Source organism: Aspergillus terreus, genomic scaffold (genome assembly GCF_000149615.1).
Source record: "Aspergillus terreus NIH2624 scaffold_6 genomic scaffold, whole genome shotgun sequence".
Taxonomy (NCBI): domain Eukaryota; kingdom Fungi; phylum Ascomycota; class Eurotiomycetes; order Eurotiales; family Aspergillaceae; genus Aspergillus; species Aspergillus terreus.
Window position 1 is genome coordinate 123,574 of NT_165929.1, and position 25,667 is coordinate 149,240.

A 25,667-nucleotide genomic window follows, 5' to 3' on the forward strand; every position below is an offset into this window, starting at 1 on the left:
CCCCCCCCCCCCCGGTCAACCCTCCCTTGGCACTCAATCAAGATGGCCTCTCCTGTCCCCCGCGGTATCCGTCAGGTCCTTCAGAAGTCCCCCTCGGACATTGTCATCCTCTCCTCGCTTCGTACGCCCGTCACCCGTGCGAAGAAGGGTGGCTTCAAGGATGCCTACCCCGAAGAGCTCCTCGCCCACGTTCTGAAGGCCACACTCGAGGCCAACCCCGAAGCTCGACCCAGCCTTGATCGACGATGTCGCCATTGGTTCTGTGCTGCAGGAGCTGGGTGGCGCAAAGGCTGGCCGTATGGCTCAGATCCACGCCGGTTTCCCTCACACCGTTCCTTTCCACACTATCAACCGGCAGTGCTCGTCTGGTCTGGCCGCCATCACGGCCATCGCCAACGGCATCCGTGCCGGTGCCATCAACGTCGGTATCGGTGGTGGTATGGAGTCCATGACGCGCAACTACGGCTCTCGCGCCATCCCAACGGTCCTCTGGCCGGAGCTGAAGGAGTCCCCGTCCCAGGACTCCCGCGACTGCATCATGCCCATGGGCATCACCTCGGAGAACGTTGCCTCTCGCTACGGCATCAACCGCGCCGACCAGGACGCCTTCGCCGCTGAGTCCCACAAGAAGGCCACCGCCGCCCAGAACGCCGGTCTGTTCGATGCGGAGATCGTCCCCGTCACGACCAAGTCCTTCGACCCCGAAAACCCCGAGGCGCCGCCCAAGGAGATCACCGTGACCAAGGATGACGGTGTGCGCCCCAACATCTCCGTGGAGAAGATGGCCAGCCTGAAGCCCGCCTTCTCGCCCACCGGCAGCAGCACCGCTGGAAACAGCTCGCAAGTCAGCGACGGTGCGGCGGCGACGCTTCTGATGCGTCGTTCCACCGCCACTGAGCTCGGCCTGACCTCGTCTATCAAGGGTCGCTGGGTCGGCACCGCCGTGGCCGGCTGCGCTCCCGATGAGATGGGTGTCGGTCCTGCGGTGGCCATCCCCAAGCTGCTCCAGCTCCTGGACGTCAACGTGTCTGATGTCGGTATCTGGGAAATCAACGAGGCGTTCGCTTCTCAGGCGCTCTACTCGGTCCGCAAACTCGGCATTGATGAGGCCAAGGTCAACCCCAAGGGTGGTGCGATTGCCATCGGCCACCCTCTGGGAGCCACTGGTGCCCGTCAGCTCGCCACTCTGCTCCCTGAGATGGAGCGTACTGGCCAAGAAGTCGGAGTTGTGAGTATGTGTATTGGAACTGGTATGGGCATGGCTGGCATGTTTGTTCGGGAGTAAACGGGTCTTTTCGTTCTTTGTATAGATTTGAGCTAGCATTATGATATCAGCGCAATGCATGTATATACTGCAATTACTATTGAAAATATTCACCAAATACCTCTAAGTCGATCAGCAGACAATCCCTAAATAAATACCTTACTGAATAGATTGAAAGAGTCCTGTTGGTATCTACTGTAGACCTGCCAAGCATATCACGTGACAATACCTCGCGGGAAGATCCTCCGTTGAAACTTTTCGATGGCCCGACCTGACTTTGGCGATTCGCGCACCACCACCACTCTCGCCATGCGTCCGTCAATGCGGCTGTTGAACCTGGAGGTTCCCTCCCTCCAGGGTTCTCGAACCCTGTACGTCTGCTCGATCTGCCGACAAGAAACCCGCCCGCGGCCGCTCCTCGCCCGGCAATTCCTGCGCAACGCCTCCTCCAACACAACCCCGATCACCGAACGAGTGCGCCGCAAGATCTGGGGCACGGACAACCCGCCGGGCCTGAAGGATCCGTACGGGGAGAGTCTCCTCGAGAAGCGGTTCCGCAAGGACCAGCCGGCGACGGAGCCGGTGGAGGAGACCGCTGAGCCCGTCGCGGTGGAGAGCGTTGCCGCTGAGGAGGCCGAGGCCGCGGCCGCAGAGGCGTACGAGCCCGCCTCGACGTGGGAGGGATTGCCCCGTGTGGGACATTTGGGCGAATGGTCGAAACTTCCTCGCTCGGAGGCGGATGTGTACGACTCGTATGTTGCCCTCGCCTGGATCGTGTGCGGACCGCGGACGAGAATGATCTCGTACTAATTTAATGCAGCTTCATGCTCAAGAAGAAACTTACGAAGAAGGGACACCTGGCTCTCGCCGCGCACCAGGCCGCCGTCGAACTGTGTCTGATGCATTCGCTGAACAAACCCCTGACGAGCGTCTGCGACGTCAAGGAACACGACAAGGCCGTCTTCAAGTTGCTGTGGAAGTGCAAGATCCAGCCCACCGGCCAATGGGGCGCGGAGGCTCTGACCTACCCCGACCAGGAGACCAAGGACGCGCTCATCTACATCTTCGAGCAGATCGGCGCGCAGCAGGAGCCTGCGGCGGCCGTTGCGGAGGACCAGGTGGAAGCTGAGGAGAGCGTCGAGGCGTCCGAGTATGAGGACGTGGTCGAGGAGCAGCAGTGGGAAACCTCTGCTCCCCCGTTCTTTGGCTACGCCGACGTCCGTGACAAGGGATATCTATCCTTGCCGTTAGACGATCTGACCACCAAGTTTGCCGTAAGTCACGCCTGTCGGGGATACGTTGCAGTTAGCTGATACCGTTGTGCCTTCTAGTTCCTGAAGAGATTCTCCCAGCTGAGCGGCCACTACTTCCCGGACCCTGCCATCCACTCCATCTCCACCGTTGCCGAGGCCGTGGAGTACATTCAGACCGTGCTGAGCCCCAAGCCCAAGAAGCTGGCCGAGTACCTGGCTGGCAACCAGCGCATTCAAAACATGCCCAATGTCAAGGTGTTCCCGAAAAAGCAGAAGCGGATGGATCAGGATGAGGAATTGGGCCGCAAGAAGGTCATCGAGGCTGAGCTTCGTGCCAGGGGCCTCATCGAATAGATCACAAGTCGGAGTTTGCGATTTAGTCATATAGTTCTTGTAGCATGTACTGTTCGATATTTGTACTATAGAAATCAAAATTCTAAATCAGTCTGCATGGGAATCATGTATTCGAGTAGGTATAATATACTATCCATGGATGTCATAGCCAGTGAAGACACAAGGAGATCAACCCAACCAAACGCCGGAAACAAACACAATGCATCATCTTTTGGCGGCCGTAGGCATGGTAAACCCTCTCGTCATAAAGTCCGTGTTCTTCATCTTCCCGTCTTTAGATTCTTTCGTGAAGAGGCTGTCCAGATTCTCATTCAGCCCCATCATCTTCCTCCGCTTCTTCTTCTCATTCTCTTCTTCGAGCACTCGCGCAGTCAGCACGGCCGTCGCCGCGTTCTTGATCCCATTAGCCGCACCGGGGGTCGACGTGGATGAGTGACTCCGAGAGGGCGCCTTCTTCTCCTTCTCCGCAGCGCCATCGGTCTCCGCCGCGGCCGCCTCGCCATTAGCCTGCTTCTTGCGCTTCTTCGAGCCAGGTGCCTTCTTAAGCGAATGCGTCAGGCCCTGCTCCGCCAGCTTCTGCGCGCGCGCCACCAGCGCCTGCTTATCGGCCTCCTTCACCGGCAGAATAGGGATGACATTCTCCGCGGTATACCCCTCATTACACTGCAGACACTTATCCTCCTTCAGCTGGCGGATCGCCTCCTCCGAAAACACATGCCCACACGGCACCAGGTACACGGACTTGACATTGGGGCCGAGCTGCTTCGCGGTGACGGGGCAGATCCACGCCTCGCGCCGGTCGAGCTTGTGCTGCGCCGGGTGCTCGCCGCGCTCGGTGTCGATCTCGAACTTCAGCTCCACCACGTCGCGCAGCCCCTTCACCCGCCCGCCCAGGATCTCCTCGCAGTCCGCTTTCGAGCTGATGCCCTCCGTGTCGTCGCCGGCGAGCAGGAATTTCAGCACGGCGTCTTTGTTGTACAGGTTGCCCGCGCTGTCGGACACGATCGGCCGCATCAGCGGCTTGTGCGATAGCGGACATGTCGTCCAGTAGTGTTCTTGGAGCTCGCGCTGCGCTTCTTTCACTTGGGCGGTGCTGGGGTTGCGCGCCGCTTCGCGGACGAGTTCGCGGCGCGTGGGAATACTGCGAGGGTTAGTGCGATGCTGAAGATAGTGAGAATTGGAAATACTTTACCTTCCACCGTCGTTACCCATGGTTCATTAAGTGAATGTATGGAGCGAGAAGAAGCGTAGATGTAGGAAAAGTAGAGGAGACCGTTGGTCGCCACTGAAAAGACCCAAGATAAGGATGACTAAGCTCCCCTCCCCAGATTAGATCCGGCACTAACAGCTGGCCAGAAGCTCTCTCCGCATCCCCCGTCCTCTGCATTGGCAACAGCTCAATGCTGCGATCATGATACTTCCGCAGGGTTCGGTCTTGTTTGTGGGCGTTGCGGCATGCGCCACCGCTGTGGCCGCGGCCAGCGATTCATCGCGGCCTCGCGGTGTTGGCCCTGAATGTGAGTGATGTTTACTCTGTAGTTTGGATGGCGTTGCGAGTTGCTCCATCGATGAGCACCCATCCAATTCCATCAACAGCTTCTCTCGAAGTCAAGGCTAAGCTAAGCTAACGCTGTCCAGTCGCCAAATTCTACAAAGACCCCAACACGTTCGCCTGCATCTCGCACCCGGCCATCCAGATCCCCTTCTCGGCGGTCAACGACGACTTCTGCGACTGTCCGGACGGCAGCGACGAACCGGGGACGTCGGCGTGCTCGTATTTATCCAAGAACTCGGCGCTGACGGCGGCTGACCGCCCCGGCAACAGCGATCTGGAGCTCACGGCGGTGCTGCCGGGGTTCTACTGCAAGAACAAGGGCCACCGGCCGTCGTACGTGCCGTTCCAGCGGGTCAACGACGGGATCTGTGACTACGAGCTGTGCTGCGACGGGAGCGACGAGTGGGCGCGGGTGGGCGGCACCAAGTGCGAGGACAGGTGCAAGGAGATCGGCAAGGAGTGGCGCAAGCAGGAGGAGAAGCGGCAGAAGTCGATGACGGCGGCGATGAAGAAGAAGAAGGGCCTGCTTGTGGATGCAGACCGGCAGCTCAAGGAGGTCGAGGACGGCATCAAGCGGCTTGAGGCCGAGCTCCAGGGCGAGGAGATCAAGGTCCGGAATCTGGAGGCGGATCTGGAGGAGATCGAGAAGCAGGAGCGCAGCAGGGTGGTCAAGGGCAAGAAGGCCGGCAAGGTGAATGTGCTGGCTCAGGTGGCCAAGGGCCGCGTGGAAGAGCTGCGAACCGCCTTGGTTGATGTCCGCAAGGAGCGCGATGAGATCCGCTCGCGCGTGCAGGAGCTGGAGGACATCCTGTCCAAGTTCAAGGTGGAGTACAACCCCAACTTCAACGACGAGGGCGTCAAGCGTGCGGTGCGCAGCTGGGAGGAGTATGCCGCCCGCGGCACGGCCGAGGGTCTCAAGAACGATGCCCGGGACCGCGATCTGGACGAGATCGCCAAACCGGACGATGACAAATCCGGCGTGAACTGGGAGCAGTGGGAGAATGAGGAGGATGGCTGCGACGTAGATACTGGTACGTGGCTGAAGTATGGGGATGTCATGATGGATGTGCTAACTATCTGATCTAGTCTACAAGCTCGCAGCATACCTGCCTCCTTCGCTGGTCACATTCATTGAAGACAAGTTCTCCTCTTTCAAAAAGTTCCTCGAGAACAACGGGGTTCTCCCCAAGAGCGAGGACGGGTCGACCTCCGAGTCCAAGGCGGTGACGGAGGCCCGGGAGGCCGTCAAGGCGGCCCAGGATACGGTCAAGGAGCTGCAGAAGCAGCTGAAGGAGCACCGGGAGGATCTGGAACATGACTATGGTCCTCAGGGCATCTTCCGGGCTCTCAAGGGCGTCTGTATCTCGCAAGACTCGGGCGAGTACACCTACGAGCACTGCTTCTTGGACCAGACGAAGCAGATCCCCAAGAAGGGCGGGGCGTCGGTGCGGATGGGTAACTTTGTGCGCATTTCGTCGGTGACGGTCGATGTTCTCAACGAGGCTGGGGAGGTGGTCCCGGAAGAGCGGACGTCGCTGGAGTACACGCGCGGACAGACGTGCTGGAACGGCCCGGCACGGTCCACGACGGTGATCTTGGAATGCGGCGAAGAGAACGAGATTGTCAAGATTGCGGAAGACGAGAAATGCGTGTATTCGATGATTGTGAAAACGCCCGCGGTGTGTGCTGGGGGGGAGGGCAGTGAAGTGCCGAGGGCGAAAGATGAGCTGTGAGGCGGATCTGCATAGAGACTGCATGTAGGGTTAGAGCATGATTGATTATGTTGCATTGGTTCTGTTGGTGTTGTGTATGTCGTACAGGAGGAGCAAGTCGGATGACCTGTTGATCCATTTACAGGTGTAACACTGCCTGCTGCCGATGCCTGGTAGTATATATCGTGCTGGTGTTTTGTCTACGCTACAGTACCACAACCCTTGCGATAGCTGGTTACAATAATGATACCACGATGAGTAGCGTTTCATAGTCCAAGCAATATATTTAAATTTATATCTGTATATTCCAACAAACACAACAACAATCAAAAGCCAGCTTGCTTCATCCTCGGGCGTTCATCCTGCGAGATCCATGACATAGAACAACAGCCAGCGAAACGGTCATTCGAGGAGGAGTCGAGCTCAACGGATTTAGTGCTAACGACGATCAGCTCGATCCTCTTACCTCGTAAGTACAGCGACATACCTTGCAGGAGCCGCAAGAGCAAGAGTTGCAGTCACCGGAGCAGCAGTTGCAGGAGCAGGGAGACATGGTGGTGGATGGTTGTATGACAACGAAGAGGTTCGCAAAAGTAGTGGTAGTAGTAGTAGTGATACTTTGTAGTAGTAGTCGGCTTGAGACTGATCTGAGATAGAAGACCAGATGACGGGAATCGTCGAGAGCTTTATACCCAAGCCGGACCCTGGGCCCGAGCCTCTGGCCCGGCTGGGATCGCATGGAGCGGCTGTCTGCGTGGAGGTGAGGCCTGTAGCCTGCAGGTCACGGCGTGTCGCCTTGTTCGCCACGACCCACGGCCGGGCTGAGGGACAAAGATGCTGCTGATCGCTGCGTGCAGGTCTCTTTGTCTTCCAATGATGGTGGCGGAGGTCGAGCTGCAGGCGGGGCGTGATGGGGGAGTTATCATGCCACGTTGGGGGTGTCCAAGTATCTATTTGTCATGGCGATGACTGGCACATTCCCCTTGCGGATGCATACAGGGAGATACAGCGAGGTGCATGCTGTATGTACAACAGAGTACCCATGACGGTCCAGCCAGCATGATCGATCTATCTGATAATCAGATATGGACTATTAGATGTAGTTGAGATCTAGTATGTGCTACATTAGCAAAATGTAGAATAGTATAAACTGACAATAACAATATAATATAACAGTAATACCTACGCTGTATATCATTAGATTACCCGCCAGTGCCGCAGAAATTCCCAGCATGCAACTCCCCACTCGCTAAGAAGACGATCCAAATCTACACGAAGAAGAAAACCTACGACGACCATCCAGATGATGTCAGAAACTCCTCGTGGTCATTTAGTTCCAAAGCCTATCGTTGGATCTGAGCGTTTCCTCCCATGCCACTACCGCCTCACTTCAAGACGTCCATCCTCCACTCAGCACCCACAGTAAGGCTGACATTTAGTTCTTCTGAATCATACGACCACATGTTAGCTGAATTCCACAACCATCCATCCGATGATCTTCCTAGAGTAGTCAACATACCGGGCAGTTGCACTGGCCGGCCGGGCACTGGCAAGAGGCGCCGCAGGAGCATCCGTGAGCTGCAACCACCGTCAGCATATGTCTTCCGATTTCGACCGACACGCAGCAGAAAGACACCAGAGAGTCCCAGTCCCGTTCCTCCAGAGGGAAAGACTCGGAGTACGAAGTGGTGATTGTTATCTCGTCTACCCCGCCATTCTCCACCAATAACCCCTCTGAACACACAAACACGTGAGCCACTTACCCATGATGAGATGGAGTTATACGAGATGAGATGAGACTCGAAAGGAGACTGGTGGAATTGTAGGAGACGTGGTGTGGAAGTGGTGGAAGAGATAGAGGGAGAGGGAGAGAGAAAACGGACGGGATGAAGTGGGGGACGCACGGGTATTTATACTCAGCCTGTGACGCAGTGCGCCCACTGCGGCCATTTAGGTAGTCCTCTACGATGAGCACATTTCTGCAGCCGACTCAACTGTCCTCTACCGCATTCGTCGAGATATTACCATAGTAGACATATCCTGCATGAAGCGAATCATGTAATCTGATATCTGCCTCGCTGACTTCGTTTTAGAGGTCCACCTTACAGAACGATATGGCCCGTCCCATCGCCTGTCTGTGTCGACAAGTCGCCCAGGAGGTGCAACTGGACCCGTCGATAGATGAAACAGTCTTCAATCTGTGCCACTGCAACGCGTGTCGCGCCGCCACGGGGCTACTGTTTTCTTCATACTATGCGCTCTACGGCTTATCTCCGAACCTGAGCGGGTTGCGTGAATATCACCAGCCCGACCAGATCACTCGCTACTTCTGCGGCACATGCGGTACCCATGTTCTTGCTCACAACGCCAGCACTCGTCGATACTTTGTGGCTGCCGGGGTGTTTTCCAATGACTTGCCCCCAATACGGTCAGTCCGTCATTGGCGGGCATCGGATACAAAAGACGGAGGGCTGAGCATTTTCCTTCCTGGTGACACAGACGACTCGAGCTGTTTGCTCCAGGGCTTCTCCACGAACCAGGAACGGGACCACAGCCTCGAAGACGACGCTTGGGACTCCAAGCCGGATGACGGCAGAATCCCGGCGAGATGCCATTGCGGCGGAGTGGAGTTCTATGTCACAGCTCCGGATAAGACATCCTCAAAAGCCACATCGCCATGGGCCGACTTGCTCGTTCCCTATTACTCTGGTTCATCGGCGAACCCGGACGACGTGAAATGGTGGCTCTGCGCGGGAAATACCAAGTATCTGGCGGGCACATGCGCCTGTACCTCATGTCGGCTGGGCAGTGGGTTTCCCATCCAGGAGTGGGCCTTCATTCCGAAATCCAATCTCTTCAATGCAGACGGCTCTCCCTTGGCGTTTGGCGTGGGCACCATGCAACAGTACGAAAGCTCTCCGGAGGTGTATCGGGAATTTTGCAACCGCTGCGGAGCCAACGTGTTCTGGCACTGCAAAGAAAGACCGCTTCTCATCGATGTCAGTGTCGGTCTACTCCGGGCGAAGAGTGGTGCAAGAGCCGAAGGACTGTTGCACTGGCATCGAGATCGAGTCAGTTTTGCGGAGATGGGACAACAGACGTTGGTGCAGCGGTTGGAAGCTGGTCTCTCGGGTAGGGAGAATCGTGAATAGCATACATCGTGATAGTATCAGTAGACTCATGTATCTATAAGCATCTATCTATATCTCCGAAAGTCAGGACTGTTTGATCGAGAGTCATTCAATGCTCTTCGTATAGTTAGTCCACGAGGGGTAGTAATCACCTCACCGCCTTCTCAAAGTGGACTGATCCTCTCGACCTGCAAAGAAGAAAAAAAAAGTGTGGGCGTCGCGTCCATCTACAAATTTAATTCTCTCTCATCTCTCGACCACCACCACATCTTGCCTCCACTCCTCTGGCATTCATCATGCCACCCGCCTTCGAGTTCCGAGGCAATACAGACCGCCGCCCACACCACAGCCATCATGCGAAACACGAATTCACCTTTCGCTATCCGCGACCAGGCACCGCCGAACGGCCACTCTTGCGAGCCAAGAGAGAGTCCACGCCGGAGCTTCTCGTGGCCGAGGGAAGTGCGGACGATAAACCCGCGATGAAATTCGCACCGCTCGAGAACCTCAGCGACAGCGAAGAAGCCGACATGGACGTCTCCTCGTCCGACGAGGCAGCGGACGACTCCCGTCCACGCAAGAGACGCGCCGTGGAATCGACCGAAACACCTGCGCCCGCTCCTCCGGCTCCCAAATGGTCCAACCCAGACCCCTACACCGCGCTCCCGCCGCCCGACGAGACGCAGCAGAAGAAGGTGGACGTGGTCAAGTTGATTCGCAAGGCTCGCGTCGCCGCCGCGGCATCGCAACCGGCCAAGGCGGATCCGGTCACCAGCAATGAGGATTTCATCTCATTAAGCGGGCTCGTCGATGAGGAGGAGGAAAAGAAGTCTAGACCCCCGGAAGATGCCCCGTCAGGCCCGCGGCGCCAAATGGACTCTGCGTTCGGAAACCGCAAGAGAACGTACGACGATGAGATCAAGGGTGTTTCCAAGAAAACGGGCAAACCGCTGAGCAGGTACCATTCGGATGGCTCGATTATTGACGAGTGGAGGGTCCGGAAGTCTCAGGCGGGCACGCCGTGGTTGAGCAGCATGCAGCCGTCGCTGCATATCGGGTCGAAACTGCACAATGAGATCCTTAGCTTCTACCATTGGGTCAAGCCGGTGGACTACGAACAGATTGTCCGAGAAGACTTGATCTCACGGCTCCAGTCGGCATTTCAGAGCAGATACTATGGCGTGCAACTTCGACCTTTTGGCTCGTTTGCATCCGGCTTATATCTCCCTACGGCGGACATCGATCTGGTCCTTCTGTCGACAAATTTCACGCGCAACGGGATCAAGACGTTCGGAGAACGGAAGGGTCAGATATATGCGTTTGCCGCGTTCCTGAGAAACCTTGATATCGCTGTCCCGGGATCGATCGAGACCATCGCTCATGCGCGCGTGCCCATCTTGAAGTTTGTCGACAAGCTTACTGGTCTGCGGGTGGATCTGTCGTTTGACAACGACAGCGGGCTGATTGCCAACAACACGTTCCAGCAGTGGAAACAGGAATATCCTGCCATGCCGGTTATTGTGTCTGTGGTCAAACAGTTCTTGCTGTTGAGAGGGCTCAACGAAGTCCCCACCGGTGGGTTGGGAGGGTTCTCAATCACATGTCTTGTAACAAGTCTACTGCAACATCTGCCCCATGGCCATGTGACATCGAATCTGGGCAGTATCCTTCTCGACTTCTTCGAGTTTTACGGTGAGCTCTTCGACTTTGAAAGCGTGGGAATCCGGATGGACCCTCCGGGGTATTTCAACAAGGTGAGACTCCAGCCCGATGCTATACACCGTCCGATGACTGACATATCCAGCGTGTCTACAAATCCTCCAGAGACAACAGTCCGCGCCTTGCCATCGAGGACCCCAACAACCCCGACAACGACATCTCGGGCGGCACTAGAGAAATCTCCCTGATCTTCAACTCTTTCTCTCAAGCCTACCGCGCGCTGAAGCAGCGCATGGTCTCCATGGGCATGTCCGGGAACGCCGACGGCAGCATCTTGGAATGCATCATCGCAGCCAACTACGACGAATACACCGAGCAGAGGTGGCAACTGCGCGACGTATTCCAGCATCACCCCCGATTTGCCCAATACCGCCGCGCTTCCACTCCCCCGCCTCCGCCGCAAGCATCTCCCCCTCCTCCACCACCGCTGCCGTCGAACCCTCCGCCTCCCCAGGAGCCCAAAGAGCGACTGACCAAGCTGCAAAGAAAGCACCAGGCCTCGCGCGACCGCGCCGCGCGGCTGAAGAAGCTGCGTCCAGACCTTACATCCATCCCCGAGATGATCAGCAACGAGCAGGCTCTGAGTCTGGGCGGCTACAAGACCCAGTCCGCGATGGACCGCGACCTGACACTCCGGGAGAAAGCGCAGAACGCTAACGCCACCGACTGACGGAGTCCGAGTCTTGTGTATTCTCTTTGGCGGCATTGGTTTTGTACACTATCTTCGTTTTGTTTTCCTTGCATTAGATACCCAATTTGTCGGCTCATGGTTCGAGCGAGATGGCGTCGTGTGGCGGTTTTGTCTGCGTTTAGATCGGAGCAATTGAATTCCCGCGTGATGAGTGATGCTTTTTTTCTGTTGATCGCTGCTTTACTAATAGACCAGGCCAGGCTATTGGTGTGGGTGGACATGCGGTTGGTGATATTCCATCCACCTTACCTTCCACTATGATATGCAGTGCTGACGCGCATCAGGACAGGAACAAGCCATATTTACATCTTATGTGGAGACACAGGCTGGTGTCTTGTCTGCAGACAACCAGCCTTGCTCATTAGAATTCTGAATGGTACAGTTCGGGACGACGGCCATCGGCTCGTCCTGCGATCTCCCTTCCACCTCTTTCTCACCAAGGAAGCGCTATATGCGAGTGCTTGGAGAGGATGCAGACATGGATAGGGAGCGGATTGCAGCGCGTGCAGGTAGACTAGCATTTTGCTTAGAACGAGAGCGGATACGTGTATCCTGTATATACAAATGATGCATCAATCGTCAGACATGGCCGGCCGAAACAACGCTGTTCCCACGGCAAAACAGAAACAGAAAAAGCATATGAAACAGTCTCCGGTAAAAGGACAGCAATCTAATCTATAAAGTCACGTCGGACGGCGCAGTAACGGGTATCTTGGTATCGACAGCATCCAGCGGCGGCGTAATCAAGGGCTCATCATTCTCCACCTCCATTTCCAACGGTGCGGTCTTCAGCCTCTCGCACAGCGCCACATGCTCCGCGGGCAGAGTGTTGACGAAGCCCGGACCGGGACTGGGCCAAGTGTAATCCACCCAGTCAGGACCGAGCAGCTTCTGAATTTGGCGAGCAAGGTCGGCGATGCGGGCGCGGCGGGCGCGCGACCAGGCGCGGTCGGTGAGGCCGTCCTGCGGGGTGGGGATGGCGTCCGTGGCGGGCTTGTCACCCTCCTCCTCGTCGTCATCCTTGTTCTCGAGCCCGTCGATGATGCTGTGCCACACCCGCAGGGTCTCGTCCAGCTCGTCGAGGGTGCTGACGCCCATGACGCTCACGCCGAGGCGGTGGCCGGTGCCGATGGAGGCGACGGAGAGGAAGCGCGGGTCAGCGTCGGGGCCGGGGGCGAGAGGCGGGCCCAGAGCGCCGGCGGGGGCGCCGTCGCGCAGCCAGGACTCGAGGGCGAAGCGGATGGCGACGACCTCGAGCTTCTCGGCGTGGGTGGAGTCGAGCCAGGTGGCGACGCGGTGGATGGCGGCGCGCAGGCCGTCCGGGGCCGGGTGGAAGTCGCCCATGCTACCGATGGGGACGCCGTGGCGGCGCAGCAGGCCCATGCCGAGCGGGGAGGCGTTGGGGACGACGTCGACGCGGGCGGCGCGCAGGCGCGGCAAAGCGAGCGAGCGCAGGCGCGTGTTCTGCAGGGTGAAGTTGGCGTAGGACATGACGGCGTCGAGGGGCTCGCCGGTCTCGCGGAGGACCAGCTCGGCCAGGTCGCACAGCACCTCGACCGGGTAGCCCGAGATGCCGATGTAGTGCACGGTGCCGTCGGTGTCGCGGAGGCGGCGCAGCTCGCGCACGGCGGCGAGCACCTCGGCCGGCGTGACGAACTCGACGTCGTGGCAGTACACCACGTCGAGGTAGGGGGTGCGCAGCCGGCGCAGGCTGCAGCGCACGCTGTGGCGCACCCACCTGGGCGAGTAGTCAAAGGCCGAGCCGGCGACGCGGCCGACCTTGGTGAGCAGCCGGTAGGTGTAGCGCGGGAAGTTGGTGCGGACGAAGTCGGTGGCCAGCGCGCGGCCCAGGAGTTCCTCGGCGGGGCCGTAGTAGGGCGAGGTGTCAAAGGCGCGCACGCCGCGCGAGAGCGCGCGGTGGACGAGCTCGGTGGACGGCAATGCGTAGGGGTCGGCGTTGTACTGCCAGTTGAAGGTCGCGGTGCCCATGATGAGTGGCGGCAAATTTGCCGACAACGGCAGCGAAGGTCGGCCCATTGTGCGGTCGACGGAAGGCGAGAGGCAGGAAGAGAGGAGCTGGGGATAGCGACGCCCCTAGCGACAGTGGACAGAGGGGAAGGAGGGGATTGCACTGGGTAGATCACGGCGACATGGTACAAGAAAAGAATTCGGACGGTGGACGGTGGACGAGATCCTCCGGGAGGTAGTGGCGGGGATTCTGATTTCTAACCAAGTACCGCCGGCCGATTGCACCATAGCCAGCGTCGGACATCATTGCTCCTACCGTAATGGTGGAGCCGAGGCCTAGAGAATCTGCGAATTCTGATGCGATGGAGAGATTTCATTGTCGGATCGGAGGTTGGAGGTTGCGCGGCAATCCTGCAGACACTCAGATATAAGATGGTTGATTATACACTGGGAACATTCCATCCGCTTTGCATATGTAGACCTACAGTACCTACACCACACAACACTGATATACAACATATATTTATACACTGTCACCTGCTCACTATAATACATCTAACAGGAGTGGAGAAATCGTCGACAACAGGGTATCCTTCACTCTCGTTCCATGCCTGGACGCGAGCATCTATTGTCCCCGTCAATGCAAACCGACACAGGAGAAACGATTCTAACACGTTCTTTCCAACCCAACCAGAGAAACGCCATGCTATGCTGCAAACAAAAAGAACGAGAATCCCATCGGGCGATGGGCGATGGGCGATGGGCGATGGGAGTGTGTCGTGGAGCTCACGGTAGAGTTCACGGAATTCACCGGTCCTTGTACACCTTGGGCTTCCAACCCTCTTTCAGCTCCTTTTCTTGGGCGGCCTTGCGCTCGGCTTGTCGGACCTCCATTTCTATTCTTTCCCGGGCACGAAGAATCTTGGACTGTAGGTAGAAACTGCCGCCTTTCTTAGGGTCGTTGATGTCGAAGAGCTTTTTGAATCGTTCCATCACGGTTTCGAGGTTGGTCTCGCCACCCTGGGGAGGCTTCACGTTGAGGATCTTGCAGGCCTCATCGAGGGACAGGCCAGACGACGCGAACGAGTTGCCCGATTTCCCATTCTTTGCGGCGTACTTGGACGAGGCGGAGGCTTGTTTGTAGGCTTCGGCGAAAGCGCGGCCGAACACGCGGGCGCCGGTGACGACGACTTGAGTGACGATGCGATGGGCCTAAGGATCTCGGGAGTTAGATTGTATACTTCAAAAAGAGAAGAGAGAGAGACTGTACCATGATGGGGGAGGTGGGGAGCGACACGAGAGAGAGAGAGAAGTGAATTGATGGATGGAAGCGTTTCGAAGGGGAAAAAAAGGGAAAATTCGGGAGGCCCGAAAGGGTTTAGCGTGGCTCAACAGCATCTTCAGATACAATAGAACAGTATACAAATACATAGAAGAGGTAGTATACACCAATAGATATAATTATAGATGATATTAGATATTAGATATTAGAGATATAGAGATATGACTAGGTATGTAGTATAGAATGAATGAATCAATTACCAATACTCCATACGCTCATCAATACAAAGTCCACTCTCCCTCTCCATACCTCACTAACTATACCTAGGTCCAGCTCAGTCACATGTTCTCCATCGTTCGGTTCAACCTGAACTTCGCTTTTCCCCCCGCAGGAATGACGGCGATCAACTCTTCCTCCCCCGGCTGTAATATTAAATCGCCTTTCCTTCTCTTCTCTTCTCCTTCGCTCTCTTCCTTTCCCTTGGTCTTCGGTCTTCACCGCCCGCAATGACCTTGCTGCATACATATGACGTCTCTGTTGGATGGCAGCTCTCGGTATCTCTCCTCCCTCACCATCAACCATCCCCCATACGCTTGCCTACTAATGCCGTCTAGACGATCTTCCGTGGATAGATTCCATGGCCCCTTCAACTTACTCGCAGGACCATGCTGATTCTCAGCCTCCGACGGTCGCTGCCTTCTCGCCATCCACCATCTCCGGCTCCTCTTTGACCTCCCGCCAGCGCTCCAGCATCATCGTTCATCGCAAGTCACCTCTCCTCGTCTCGACTCCGCCTCCCGTCACCCGAGCTCTGGCCTATTCGCACCCGTTCATCCTCCCGCTCAATAAACTCGTGGGCTTGCTCACCTGGTCCACCGGCGATGCCTGGCAGAGTTTCCTGCTCCTCGCTAGCTTCTGGACCCTCGTTCTCTACGGCGATGTCATCATCCTATGGGCCGGCCCACTCCTGGTCGTCATCGGTCTGATTTTGGGCATGTACTGGCGCCGATACTCCCCGCTGTCTTCGTCCCGAACCGTCCCCAACGAGAACAAGAAAACGTCCGATCATCAGCGAGGTCCCTCCGATGGATCTCTGTATCATCATGACAGCTTGGACGAGATCGTGGAATCCATGCGTGTCTTCACCACCCGCTGTAACATTCTGTTGGAGCCTTTGTTGGAACTGACCGACTTCCTCTCCACCCAGCGGACCGCGACGTCTGCAACGACCCGTCCCGCCCTCACCACTCTATTCTTCCGGATCCTCTTCGTTACCCCCATATGGATTGCCTTGACCTTACCTCCATTACGTCTGATCACCACCCGTCGGGTCGTCCTCATTCTGGGTACCATCATCCTTACCTATCACTCCCGTCCCGCCCGAGTGGCCCGCGTGATTCTGTGGCGATCCTTGACCATCCGTCGGATATGCTCCATGATCACCGGGCTCTCATTCTCCCTGACCGTCGACAAGTCCAAGTCTCTCCTCACCCAAAGCCACGGCCATGCCGCGAGCATCGCCACCCGGCGACGGGGTGACTCCTCCGGTGTCCGCTTCACCTTCGTCCTGTACGAGAATCAGCGTCGATGGCTTGGAATCGGATGGACCTACTCCCTCTTTCCGTCGGAGCGTGCCGCGTGGACCGACGAGCATCTCAACCAGGTCCCATCCAAGGACGAGTTCGAGCTCCCGCAGGTCCAAAGCGGAAACGCGAAATGGCGGTGGGTGGAAGGAAGCGAATGGCGCATCGACGGGGGAGACGGTGCCAACGACAAAGCTGATACCAAATCCACCGATGGCGGCGGATGGGTTTACTACGATAACAAGGTGAGCTTTTTGTCTCTTTCTCCGGCGTACAAATGGAATCTCCTTCTAACCATCAACACAACGCAGTGGAACGACGGCCGTCGTGGCCAGGATGGCTGGGATCGATACACCCGCCGGAGACGGTGGTGTCGCGATGCGGAGCTGATCGAGATCAACAGCTCCACGGGAGAACCGCTGTCCGGTTTAACCCAGGCACTGGCACAAGAAACAGAGCAGAACCAAGAATCCGGCAACCCTGACGCTTCAACAGTCGATGCTGCTGATTCCGAGAGCCTGGCCCCGTCGATCTCGTCCTCTAAGCCCCGGAGACGACGGTGGTTCGGGAGTTCGAAGAGTGTAAGCGACAAAAGCAGCGTCTCCTCCGCACCTCCCGCCTCCAACCATGATCCCTCGCTTGAGCTCGGAAAAGTAACCTCTGGCCCTAGTTATAGCTCATCCGGAAACCTCGCCTCCAGACCGATTAGCATCCCGTCGCATTCGCGCAAATGGTCCAGCAACTCGCGCAGTTCAAGCCGCAGCGTCAGCTACGGGGGGGAGGGGAGCGTGCATGGGAGCGGTGCGCACAGTGACAGCTTGAGTGTTCGAGAGAAGGAGATCTCCCACGCCCAGGACCACCTAGATCGATGGGGGTCCCGGGCGACGGGGGGGATTGAGCGAGCTGAGCGCGAGATGGGGCTGGGCGATGAAGTCAACATGGGATTAAGTTGAGGTGTAGTGATTTGGTTTCGTCCGGGTTGGAGTAATCGGCATTCATTATGATCCATTCTTAGCTGGCTAGTATTATGAGTGAATATACCCCAGTCATTTGCATTATCAAATAACGGTAGAATCGAGTAGCTCAGCCATCCCGTTATATACAAATCACCACCCACACAAGATGCATCCGCAGAGATAAGATATCATTTCAAAGGACTCACCCCGGCCATCCAAATATCCACCTTGGCAAACCTCCCATCCTCGCCCACCTCGAAAAAGTTACAATTAAACATATCGTTCTGCGTGCCATCGGCCAGCACGCCAACATACCGCTGCTGCGTCGCGACCGTCCCGCGCGCTTCATCCACCGTCACGCTCACCACCTCGTGCGACATGGTCGTGGAGCTGGCGATAAACCCGGCAAACATCTCCTTGATCTGCGCCGCGCCCGTAAACGTGGCCGGGCCCGTGTGCACCGTCAGCGTGGCGTCCGGGGCAAACAGGGCCGCCACGCGCTCGATGTCTCGGGCGTCGACGGCGGCGAAGAAATTGATTGGGAGAGTTTGGAGGTGTTCCCGGGTGACTGACATGATGTTTATAAGGTACGATTGGGTGAGGTGTGTAGGTATGATTTGGTTCTGGGTGTTCGGTCAAGGCGATTGTGCAAGGATGGGCTGGATTCTATGGAGGGGAAACAGGCATCTATGTATGAGGTACGGGAGTATGAGGGGTGTGGGTTATGAACTAGTGGGTTAGTGCGATGAGAGTGCAAGCGACCAACGGTGCTTTTCCTCTCAGGGATAAGTTTGAGCATGCACAGCCAAGGGAGTACATCCACAATATATTGGCAACTCCATTCGCGTTCCGTATTGAGCTTCTGACCATATATGTTTCTGGCGTACACATCTTCGTATGTCATGACACTATCAACAGGGTATCTAACTAGGCGACGATCAGATTCCATCCCAACTCCTCCAAAACATCCATCCAATGCCTCCTCTCTCCATCCCAGAGAAGACGCAAAAGCTCCTTTGCCCGCTTGACGTTGCCAATGCCAAAGTTGGCCTCGAGTTTACTCAAAGACTCAAAGACACATTCCCGGTCCGCATCCTCGTCGGTTTCGCAGCCACACATGAACAGTGGGAACGTGAGGGCGGAATATTCGCAGTGCTCGTCCAGAGGCAAGGACGCGATCCTTAAAAGACATCGTCGCACAGCCTCTGACTTCGTCACCGAGATGAATGATGGCCATAGTGACGGTAATATCGGATTTCCGGTCCCTGAAGCCATCCTATCGAGGGTCGAATGGAGGTAGATGTATGCAGCGTCGCGGAAACATTCGGCCACCATCCGCAGCCGGAAAAGAGTGTCCTCAGAGATGCCTTTTGGTATTATACATTGCGTGTTCTCATGTGTCCAGTCGTGAAGGGCCGCGTCGCTGGGGAACGATGAGCCTAAAGGTTTGAACCCATGGATGGTGAGCACTTACATTGAATGGACCTCGGCAGCGAAAGCCACAGGATCATGACACAGTGTCGGTAGATCCGCAATTCGGGCGCATATTCGAATAATGTCTTCGGTGTAACCAACATATATATCAAGCTTCGTCAGAGTCATGGTTTCCGAGCCGGGGATACGACGAGTGATTCGGCCCCGATTGGTGATCTTGGCGATGTTCTGGGCGTATACAAGCCTATACATCATCAGTCGAGTGCCTCTCAATGAATCCAGGCGCGAATTTCTTACAGTCCCCACAGAAACTCCGCTGTGTCTCGATCAAAAGCGCCAAATCCACCGCGCGAGATGAGTAGTTTTTCCAAGGCATCCAGATGCACAGACCATTGTTGCACACTGCCCCGGACAATTTCGTACTTGACCAGTAGGCCGACTGCTATTATCGACTCATCCGGCAGAGCGCCGCCGGGGTTCCCTGCAAGCACAGATCGCAGCCCGCTCAGCGTTTGCCCATAGTAATCGGCGGCGGTGTTTTGCGCGCACAAGCTATTTTGGGATCGGTTGGCAAAGTGCATTGCAGACAGGGCACAGAGTGCCTTCATCAATAGTGGAGATGACAGCGCTCTTGGGATGAGCAATGACCGCAGGGGATTCTCGTCGTTCTCGAGGTTGGCCAAAAGTCTGGAACCGTGTTCCATGTGGTATTGCAGATAGTGGGATTCGATGTTTGACAAATGGCTGATGAAACCTGTAGGATTAGGCACAATCACTGTCACTTCGTCGACCTGTTTAGTTTCGAAAAGAGACTCGTTGCAATTGCTAAGGTCGTTGCTTTCGGCGGACGGAGAGCGAATTTGTATGGCGCCATATTCGGACGATGATGGAGAAGGAGGTAGGTAGAGTGATGAGCTTGATACCGGAGAGGAACCTTCAAAAGAAACCGGCGAATATGTTGACGCAGCAGGCGATAAGCTTGTGCGCCGTCGTTTCGAGGCCGAGGATTGTCGGAACACTTGTGCGAATGGATTGAGAGGTTCTGCCCACATGGAACCGTACCCTTCACAACTTAGGCCTAATCTGTTGCAGGTACGACAACTATTGTAGCATGTCAGCTGTTACTGTTGCTTAAAGCGCTGTCAAGTCTGTCCTACGTGGGTTTCGCTTCGTCACAGCGCTTGCGACGTCTCTTGCAGGTCAGACAACCAGATCGCGTCCATTTTGCACCTTCTCGTCGCGACCTCTTCTTGGATTGAGAGTGGGGTTGTGTAATGGGAGAGAAGTCAATGATGGAGGTTGTAGTTGTGGTGGTGAACATGGTGAGAAGATGTGTCCCATAATATATACAACACTGAATGGATGATCAGGACGACTATCTATTGAATGGTCAGTGCGCTGTGGAGGGATTGATTGCGAGATACGTACCTAGAGCACCAGATGAAATACTAGCTTATCCGACCAAGCAACGAAGGTGTTCCTGGAGAAAGAAAGATGAACTTGCAATAGAGGAAGCGGAAGAGGAGGAGAGGAGGGACAAGCGGACGAGACTCCGACGCCATACCGAAAGGGGCAAAAGACACGCCCTTATCGGCGGTTCCCCTCATTTTCTTCCCACTTATCGCCATCTGATCTGGTCCTTCCTGATGACTGTTGTTAGTCCTCAGCTCATGGGTCTGCAAGGTCGATCATTCATTCTATGTACAAGCATACAAGCATCGATGTGCTTGGAGTAGTGCCCGGAAGAGCCCTTATCATGCCTCCCATGCCACTGGCGTCTTATACCGCTCATCCATTGACTCGTCGCGCGTCTCTACAACCCACGAAGCCCACCCTCCTGATCCAGTGGAACGACGATATCAGTTCTCATCCGCTAAGAAAAGCGTGAGTAATGAGAATGCAGAATGGCAATGGGAATATCACCAGGCGAACTCCACAAGAACCGCCATAGACGGGCCCCACAACAGAGCCGTCGCCCGAAATGGCAAGTCCATCCAGACCCATACTGATGGGCGATACTTCTCCCCGGAGTAGGGCAAGGCATGATAGAGACACATCCAGCTATATAAGCCCTCCTCCGGCTGCTCTTCGTCTTGGGACCCTTTCATTCCTCTCCGTCTCTATCTTCGCCGGCGGCAAATCTCCAGGATAGACATTACATATCTCCAAGTCCTTCGGGGTGTCCTTTTGCCCACTCGCCACACGAATTGACAACGACCGTACCACCCCAACCATGGCGAATCTTCATCCTTTTGATCCCGTCACCCCCCAAGAGATCCAGCTTGCTGTGCGGATCCTCGAGGGGGCTCTGCCGGGGGTCAAACTTCGCTACAACCGCATCGATACCCACGAACCTATCAAGAAGGATGTACTTCCATATATCGAGGCAGAGCGCTTGGGGAAACCTCTCCCACCGCGGCCAGCTCGTCTCCTATACTCCTACTTCCATCGTCTCGACACTAAAGTCTGCTGCAAGGCATTGATCAATGCTGACGCGCGATCTATCATTTATCTGAAGGAACTGCCAGAGGGCGTCCAGGTAAGCTGATAGAGTCCCCGGATCTTATCTACTCCCTCGCTAATCACACCAAAACAGCCGCCCATGGACGTTGATGAGCTGGCGGATATCGAAAAGCTGTGCATGCAGCACCCCGCCGTGCTGGCGGAGATTGAGAAGCTCAAACTCCCCCCTGGCATGTCCGTCTGCAATGACCCTTGGATGTACGGCTCCGATTATTCAAACGAGAAGCGCCGTCTGTTCCAATGTTTCATGTACATGGTCGCTGTGGACCATCCTGAGAACAACCATTACTCTCTCCCCTGCAAATTTTGCCCCGTCTTCGACGGCCACACCCGGGAGTTGGTTCGCATTGACTATCTCCCCCATGGAGCCGACACCCAAACCACGGAAACCCAGCCGTGGAAGCCAGTCAAGGCCATTCAGTATGCTCATGACCTCTTGGACACGCCGCTGCGAACGGATCTCAAGCCATACATTGTCCAGCAGCCCGAGGGCCCGTCCTTCTCCGTGGATGGTAACTCGGTCTATTGGCAGAAATGGCGCTTCCGCGTTGGATTTAATAACCGAGAGGGAATGGTTCTCTACAACCTGACGTATGACGGCCGCAACGTCTTCTACCGTCTCTCCGTGTCCGAGATGACTGTTCCCTACGGAGGTGAGTGTCGCAAAACGAGCAATCAAGGAAATCGCATTAACGAACCTCCTAGACCCCCGCGCTCCTTACCACCGCAAGCAAGCTTTCGATGTTGGAGACTGCGGCTTTGGTATCAATGCCAACCAACTCTCGCTTGGATGCGACTGCCTGGGCCACATCAAGTACTTTGACGGCTACCGTGCCGACTCCAAGGGTAACCCGGTTCACTTGAAGAATGTTATTTGCATGCACGAGGTAGACAACGGCCTGCAATACAAGCACACGAACTACAGAACCGGTGCCGCCGCCGTTTCTCGCAACCGTCAACTGCATATCCAAATGATTTGCACGGTTGCAAACTACGAGTATATCTTCATCTTCATTCTGGATCAGGCTGCAAACGTGGAGCTCGAAGTCCGCGCCACTGGAATCCTGTCGACCGTCCCCTTCGATAACGAGAACGGAGAGACTGTTCCCTGGGGAACGAATGTCGGCCCTGGAGTCATGGCGCCTTTCCATCAACACATGTTCTCTTTCCGCGTTGACCCGGCCATTGATGGGTTCAAGAATACCGTTTACTATGAGGATAGCGTGCCCCTCCCGGAAGATGACAAGAACCCCTACCTCGTGGGTTATACCACGGAGCAGACGGTCATTTCCCAGTCTGCAAGTGCGGAGACTGATATCAACCGCCACCGTGTCTTCAAGATCCGCAATGACAGCGTGGTCAACCCGATTACCTATAAGCCCGTGGCCTACAAGCTCCACGCGGCCCCTAGCCAGATGCTTATCATGGGCAAGAACGCAATTGGTTACCAACGAGCCGAATTCGCGAGCAAGCCTATCTGGGTGACCAAGTATCAAGACGATGAATTATTCGCTGCCGGCGAATTTACAAACCAGAGCCGACGCGCCAATGGTGTTGAAACCTGGGTCCAGCGCAAGGACAACACGGAGAACGAGGATGTGGTTCTGTGGCACTGTAAGTTGCAAAACCATGCGCTCTTGCATTTTGACGAGAGACTAACTTTGCTGCTTTCTAGCTTTTGGTCTGACGCATAACCCTCGTGTTGAAGACTTCCCTGTCATGCCCATGGAGCGCATCAGCGTCATGCTGCGCCCTGACGGCTTCTTTACCAAGAACCCTGCCCTGGATGTCCCGCCATCCACCCAGTCCTTCAATAAATCCACGCTTCACGCTGAACCTGCTAATACCGCCTCGTGCTGCTCGGCCGGCGGCAGCAAGGCCAAGCTTTACAAGCGAATTGACTAAATCGATACCCAGCATATGACCTGTACATAGAGCATTTATCACCATTGCATATTCAATCGCATTTCATATAGATATTCAACGAAAGAAAAATCTGTCATGAGACCAATCACACATCATGTTTCTATTCTCGTTAATACATGTCTCCTGATAGCTATTATACCCCCTGCCTTGTCGCTCCATGGACCAACAAGGCAGGAAAATCAGAATCATCGTACATAAAATCGAATCCAGTGCAAGCATACGTTCCTGACGTCCCCCTGCAAGCTATGTCCGTTCGCATCATGACACAAGAAGCGCTAGACAGATACTTCATTCTCTCCGTTCCATCTGGCCTGCGAGTGCAAAAATCCATTGGTCACAAAAAGAGACAACACAAGTCAATATACGCCGGTCTATGCGGTGACCGATCAACACCACAACGGTGGAAGACATCTCACAGACCGGTGACGATAGACATTACGGCATTTAAGCCTTAGGGGCGATGTGAGCGCTGGGCACAGCGCCGTTACCGACCTTCTCGACAGCAGCCTGACGGGCGCCGTTGAGGCCGTACTGAGTCTTGATACCCTCGATACGGTGGGTGGAGTTGATGTTCTTAACGAGAGTGAGCTGCCAGCAAGTGGCACCACCCTGGCGAGAGGTGATGGTGGAGGAGGCAAGGAAGTACTCCCAGATCTGGAGGGTAGAGATCAATCAGCTGGTGATCATGTTATTCAAGACGTGGAAATACTCACGCGGAACCATCTCTTGCCGTACTTGGCCTCCACCTTCTCGCGGTTGCCCATCCAGTTGCGGTACCAGCGCCAGAGGGTGGCGGAGTAGTGCACGCCGATGGTGTCAATGGCCTTGATCTCGAAACCCGCGGCCTCCAGACGGTCGACCACGAAGCCCAGAGGAGTGCTGGCGTCGGCACCGGGGAAGATGTACTTGTTCATGAACAGACCCCAGATGAGGTCCTCGTACTGCCAGGACTTGCGGAGACCAGCGATCTGCAGGAAGAAGACACCGTCGTCGTCGAGCATATCGTAAACCTGAGAGAGGAAGGAGGTGAAGTGACGCACACCGACGTGCTCGGCCATCTCCAGACAAGTGATCTTCTTGTAGCCACCTTCGCAGCGGGGAGCGTCGCGGTAGTCGAGGCACAGGATCCGACTCTGAGACTCCTCAATGCCCGCGTTGCGAAGTCCCTTGTTACCCCAAGCGGTCTGGTTGCGGCCCAGCGTGATACCCGTAACGTGAGCACCGTAGTGCACGGAAGCGTACTTGGCGAGAGTACCCCAGCCGCAGCCGAGATCGAGGACGGTGTCACCAGGCTTGAGGTCGATCTTCTCACAGACAGTAGCCAGCTTGTTGTCCTGGAGCTCCTCCAGGGTTTCTTCCCGGTTGACGTCGCTAATCAGACCCGAGGTGTAGATCATACGGGGACCCAAGAACCAAGCGTAGAAGTCGTCACCGCGGTCGTAGTGGTCACGGACCTGCTCCTCATCTATGATACGGGTCAGTGGACATTGATTGACTTGCGAAGGCACCAGGTAGGTATTTACCTTGGGAACGGGAGTGCACCAGAAGCTCGGGAAGGAAACCAAAGAGGAAATGCTTGTAGAGACCCATGGTGAAACGGAAATTGGCCCAATCATGTCTGAATTCGAGAGCCTCCAGAGCATCCATCTTGAAGTCCACCTCACCATTGAAGTACTTCTCGTAGAAGACCTCCATAGGGATCTTGCTCTTGCCACGGTAGGTAGCGCGATCATGTTCGCTGTGGAAGTGGAGGTAGTGTTCGACGGGGCGGCCGGCATACTTGGCCTTTTCGTTCTTGCGGGGAGAGATGGAAGAAGCCACGGTCCAGAAGGCCATCAGGATGGGGATGGTGGTGAAGATGGCGAAGAAGATGGTGGTGTAGAAACCACCACCCACCTGGCGGGCGAGGTACCAAGGAACCAGGAAGAGCAGCGCGAAGAGAAGGGTGTTGGAGAAGCTATCACTGCCAGCGGCATCCGCAGGGACGGGGGCATTTTTAATGGCGGGATACTGCGTGCCAACGAAAACAAACGGTCAGTTTGCATACATGCGACATGTTTCGAGGCCCAATTGCACCAGCTCCGGGGGAGATGGGACAAGGAGGAGCCTGAGCGAACGTTGAATCCAATGGAGCTTCTAAACTGGTCGACTTACCGATGTCGTGCGCACACCGCAGTCCTCGTGGGGAGTCGTACAGGAGGCAGCCGGAGTCTCGATGAACTCAAAGTCCTCAGTGGACTGAGGATGGATCTTCGTCTCAGCCATGACGAATTGAGGGGGGTGAAGAGGGGGAGAGGAAGAAGAAAGGGGGGAGAG

General features: G+C 55.8%; 12 protein-coding genes across 12 annotated transcripts; 7 read left to right on the forward strand and 5 right to left on the reverse strand.

Annotated features, from left to right (window-relative positions):
• Window positions 1-42: 42 nt before the first annotated feature.
• Window positions 43-1,285, forward strand: ATEG_04288 (3-ketoacyl-CoA thiolase B; the record flags this gene model as incomplete). Its single annotated transcript, XM_001213466.1, has 2 exons — window positions 43-189; window positions 272-1,285. The coding sequence occupies 2 exons, from the start codon at window positions 43-45 to the stop codon at window positions 1,283-1,285; spliced, it is 1,161 nt and encodes a 386-aa protein (XP_001213466.1).
• Window positions 1,286-1,573: 288 nt separating this feature from the next.
• On the forward strand, window positions 1,574-2,871 carry ATEG_04289 (mitochondrial 54S ribosomal mL50 protein; the record flags this gene model as incomplete). The annotated part of the gene is made up of 3 exons (XM_001213467.1): window positions 1,574-2,016; window positions 2,085-2,538; window positions 2,596-2,871. The coding sequence occupies 3 exons, from the start codon at window positions 1,574-1,576 to the stop codon at window positions 2,869-2,871; spliced, it is 1,173 nt and encodes a 390-aa protein (XP_001213467.1).
• A 204-nt stretch (window positions 2,872-3,075) lies between these two features.
• On the reverse strand, window positions 3,076-4,083 carry ATEG_04290 (uncharacterized protein; the record flags this gene model as incomplete). Its single annotated transcript, XM_001213468.1, has 2 exons — window positions 3,076-4,012; window positions 4,064-4,083. The coding sequence occupies 2 exons, from the start codon at window positions 4,081-4,083 to the stop codon at window positions 3,076-3,078; spliced, it is 957 nt and encodes a 318-aa protein (XP_001213468.1).
• A 199-nt stretch (window positions 4,084-4,282) lies between these two features.
• Window positions 4,283-6,159, forward strand: ATEG_04291 (putative protein kinase C substrate; the record flags this gene model as incomplete). Its single annotated transcript, XM_001213469.1, has 3 exons — window positions 4,283-4,388; window positions 4,510-5,457; window positions 5,513-6,159. The coding sequence occupies 3 exons, from the start codon at window positions 4,283-4,285 to the stop codon at window positions 6,157-6,159; spliced, it is 1,701 nt and encodes a 566-aa protein (XP_001213469.1).
• Window positions 6,160-8,252: 2,093 nt separating this feature from the next.
• On the forward strand, window positions 8,253-9,290 carry ATEG_04292 (uncharacterized protein; the record flags this gene model as incomplete). The annotated part of the gene is made up of 1 exon (XM_001213470.1): window positions 8,253-9,290. The coding sequence occupies one exon, from the start codon at window positions 8,253-8,255 to the stop codon at window positions 9,288-9,290; it is 1,038 nt and encodes a 345-aa protein (XP_001213470.1).
• Window positions 9,291-9,565: 275 nt separating this feature from the next.
• On the forward strand, window positions 9,566-11,658 carry ATEG_04293 (putative topoisomerase family protein TRF4; the record flags this gene model as incomplete). The annotated part of the gene is made up of 2 exons (XM_001213471.1): window positions 9,566-11,023; window positions 11,074-11,658. The coding sequence occupies 2 exons, from the start codon at window positions 9,566-9,568 to the stop codon at window positions 11,656-11,658; spliced, it is 2,043 nt and encodes a 680-aa protein (XP_001213471.1).
• A 696-nt stretch (window positions 11,659-12,354) lies between these two features.
• ATEG_04294 (D-arabinose 1-dehydrogenase (NAD(P)(+)) ARA2) lies at window positions 12,355-13,668 on the reverse strand (the record flags this gene model as incomplete). Its single annotated transcript, XM_001213472.1, has 1 exon — window positions 12,355-13,668. One exon carries the CDS (start codon window positions 13,666-13,668, stop codon window positions 12,355-12,357), a length of 1,314 nt encoding a protein of 437 aa, XP_001213472.1.
• A 786-nt stretch (window positions 13,669-14,454) lies between these two features.
• ATEG_04295 (import motor complex subunit PAM16) lies at window positions 14,455-14,920 on the reverse strand (the record flags this gene model as incomplete). The annotated part of the gene is made up of 2 exons (XM_001213473.1): window positions 14,455-14,859; window positions 14,918-14,920. The coding sequence occupies 2 exons, from the start codon at window positions 14,918-14,920 to the stop codon at window positions 14,455-14,457; spliced, it is 408 nt and encodes a 135-aa protein (XP_001213473.1).
• Window positions 14,921-15,566: 646 nt separating this feature from the next.
• On the forward strand, window positions 15,567-17,465 carry ATEG_04296 (PEX28-32 family peroxisomal membrane protein; the record flags this gene model as incomplete). The annotated part of the gene is made up of 2 exons (XM_001213474.1): window positions 15,567-16,757; window positions 16,824-17,465. 2 exons carry the CDS (start codon window positions 15,567-15,569, stop codon window positions 17,463-17,465), a joined length of 1,833 nt encoding a protein of 610 aa, XP_001213474.1.
• Window positions 17,466-18,395: 930 nt separating this feature from the next.
• Window positions 18,396-20,223, reverse strand: ATEG_04297 (Zn(II)2Cys6 transcription factor; the record flags this gene model as incomplete). The annotated part of the gene is made up of 4 exons (XM_001213475.1): window positions 18,396-18,891; window positions 18,943-19,146; window positions 19,200-20,003; window positions 20,060-20,223. The coding sequence occupies 4 exons, from the start codon at window positions 20,221-20,223 to the stop codon at window positions 18,396-18,398; spliced, it is 1,668 nt and encodes a 555-aa protein (XP_001213475.1).
• Window positions 20,224-21,135: 912 nt separating this feature from the next.
• Window positions 21,136-23,330, forward strand: ATEG_04298 (amine oxidase; the record flags this gene model as incomplete). The annotated part of the gene is made up of 4 exons (XM_001213476.1): window positions 21,136-21,441; window positions 21,499-22,078; window positions 22,131-23,039; window positions 23,101-23,330. 4 exons carry the CDS (start codon window positions 21,136-21,138, stop codon window positions 23,328-23,330), a joined length of 2,025 nt encoding a protein of 674 aa, XP_001213476.1.
• A 465-nt stretch (window positions 23,331-23,795) lies between these two features.
• ATEG_04299 (putative cyclopropane-fatty-acyl-phospholipid synthase) lies at window positions 23,796-25,616 on the reverse strand (the record flags this gene model as incomplete). Its single annotated transcript, XM_001213477.1, has 4 exons — window positions 23,796-24,005; window positions 24,065-24,816; window positions 24,875-25,361; window positions 25,506-25,616. The coding sequence occupies 4 exons, from the start codon at window positions 25,614-25,616 to the stop codon at window positions 23,796-23,798; spliced, it is 1,560 nt and encodes a 519-aa protein (XP_001213477.1).
• Between the last annotated feature and the right edge of the window lie 51 nt (window positions 25,617-25,667).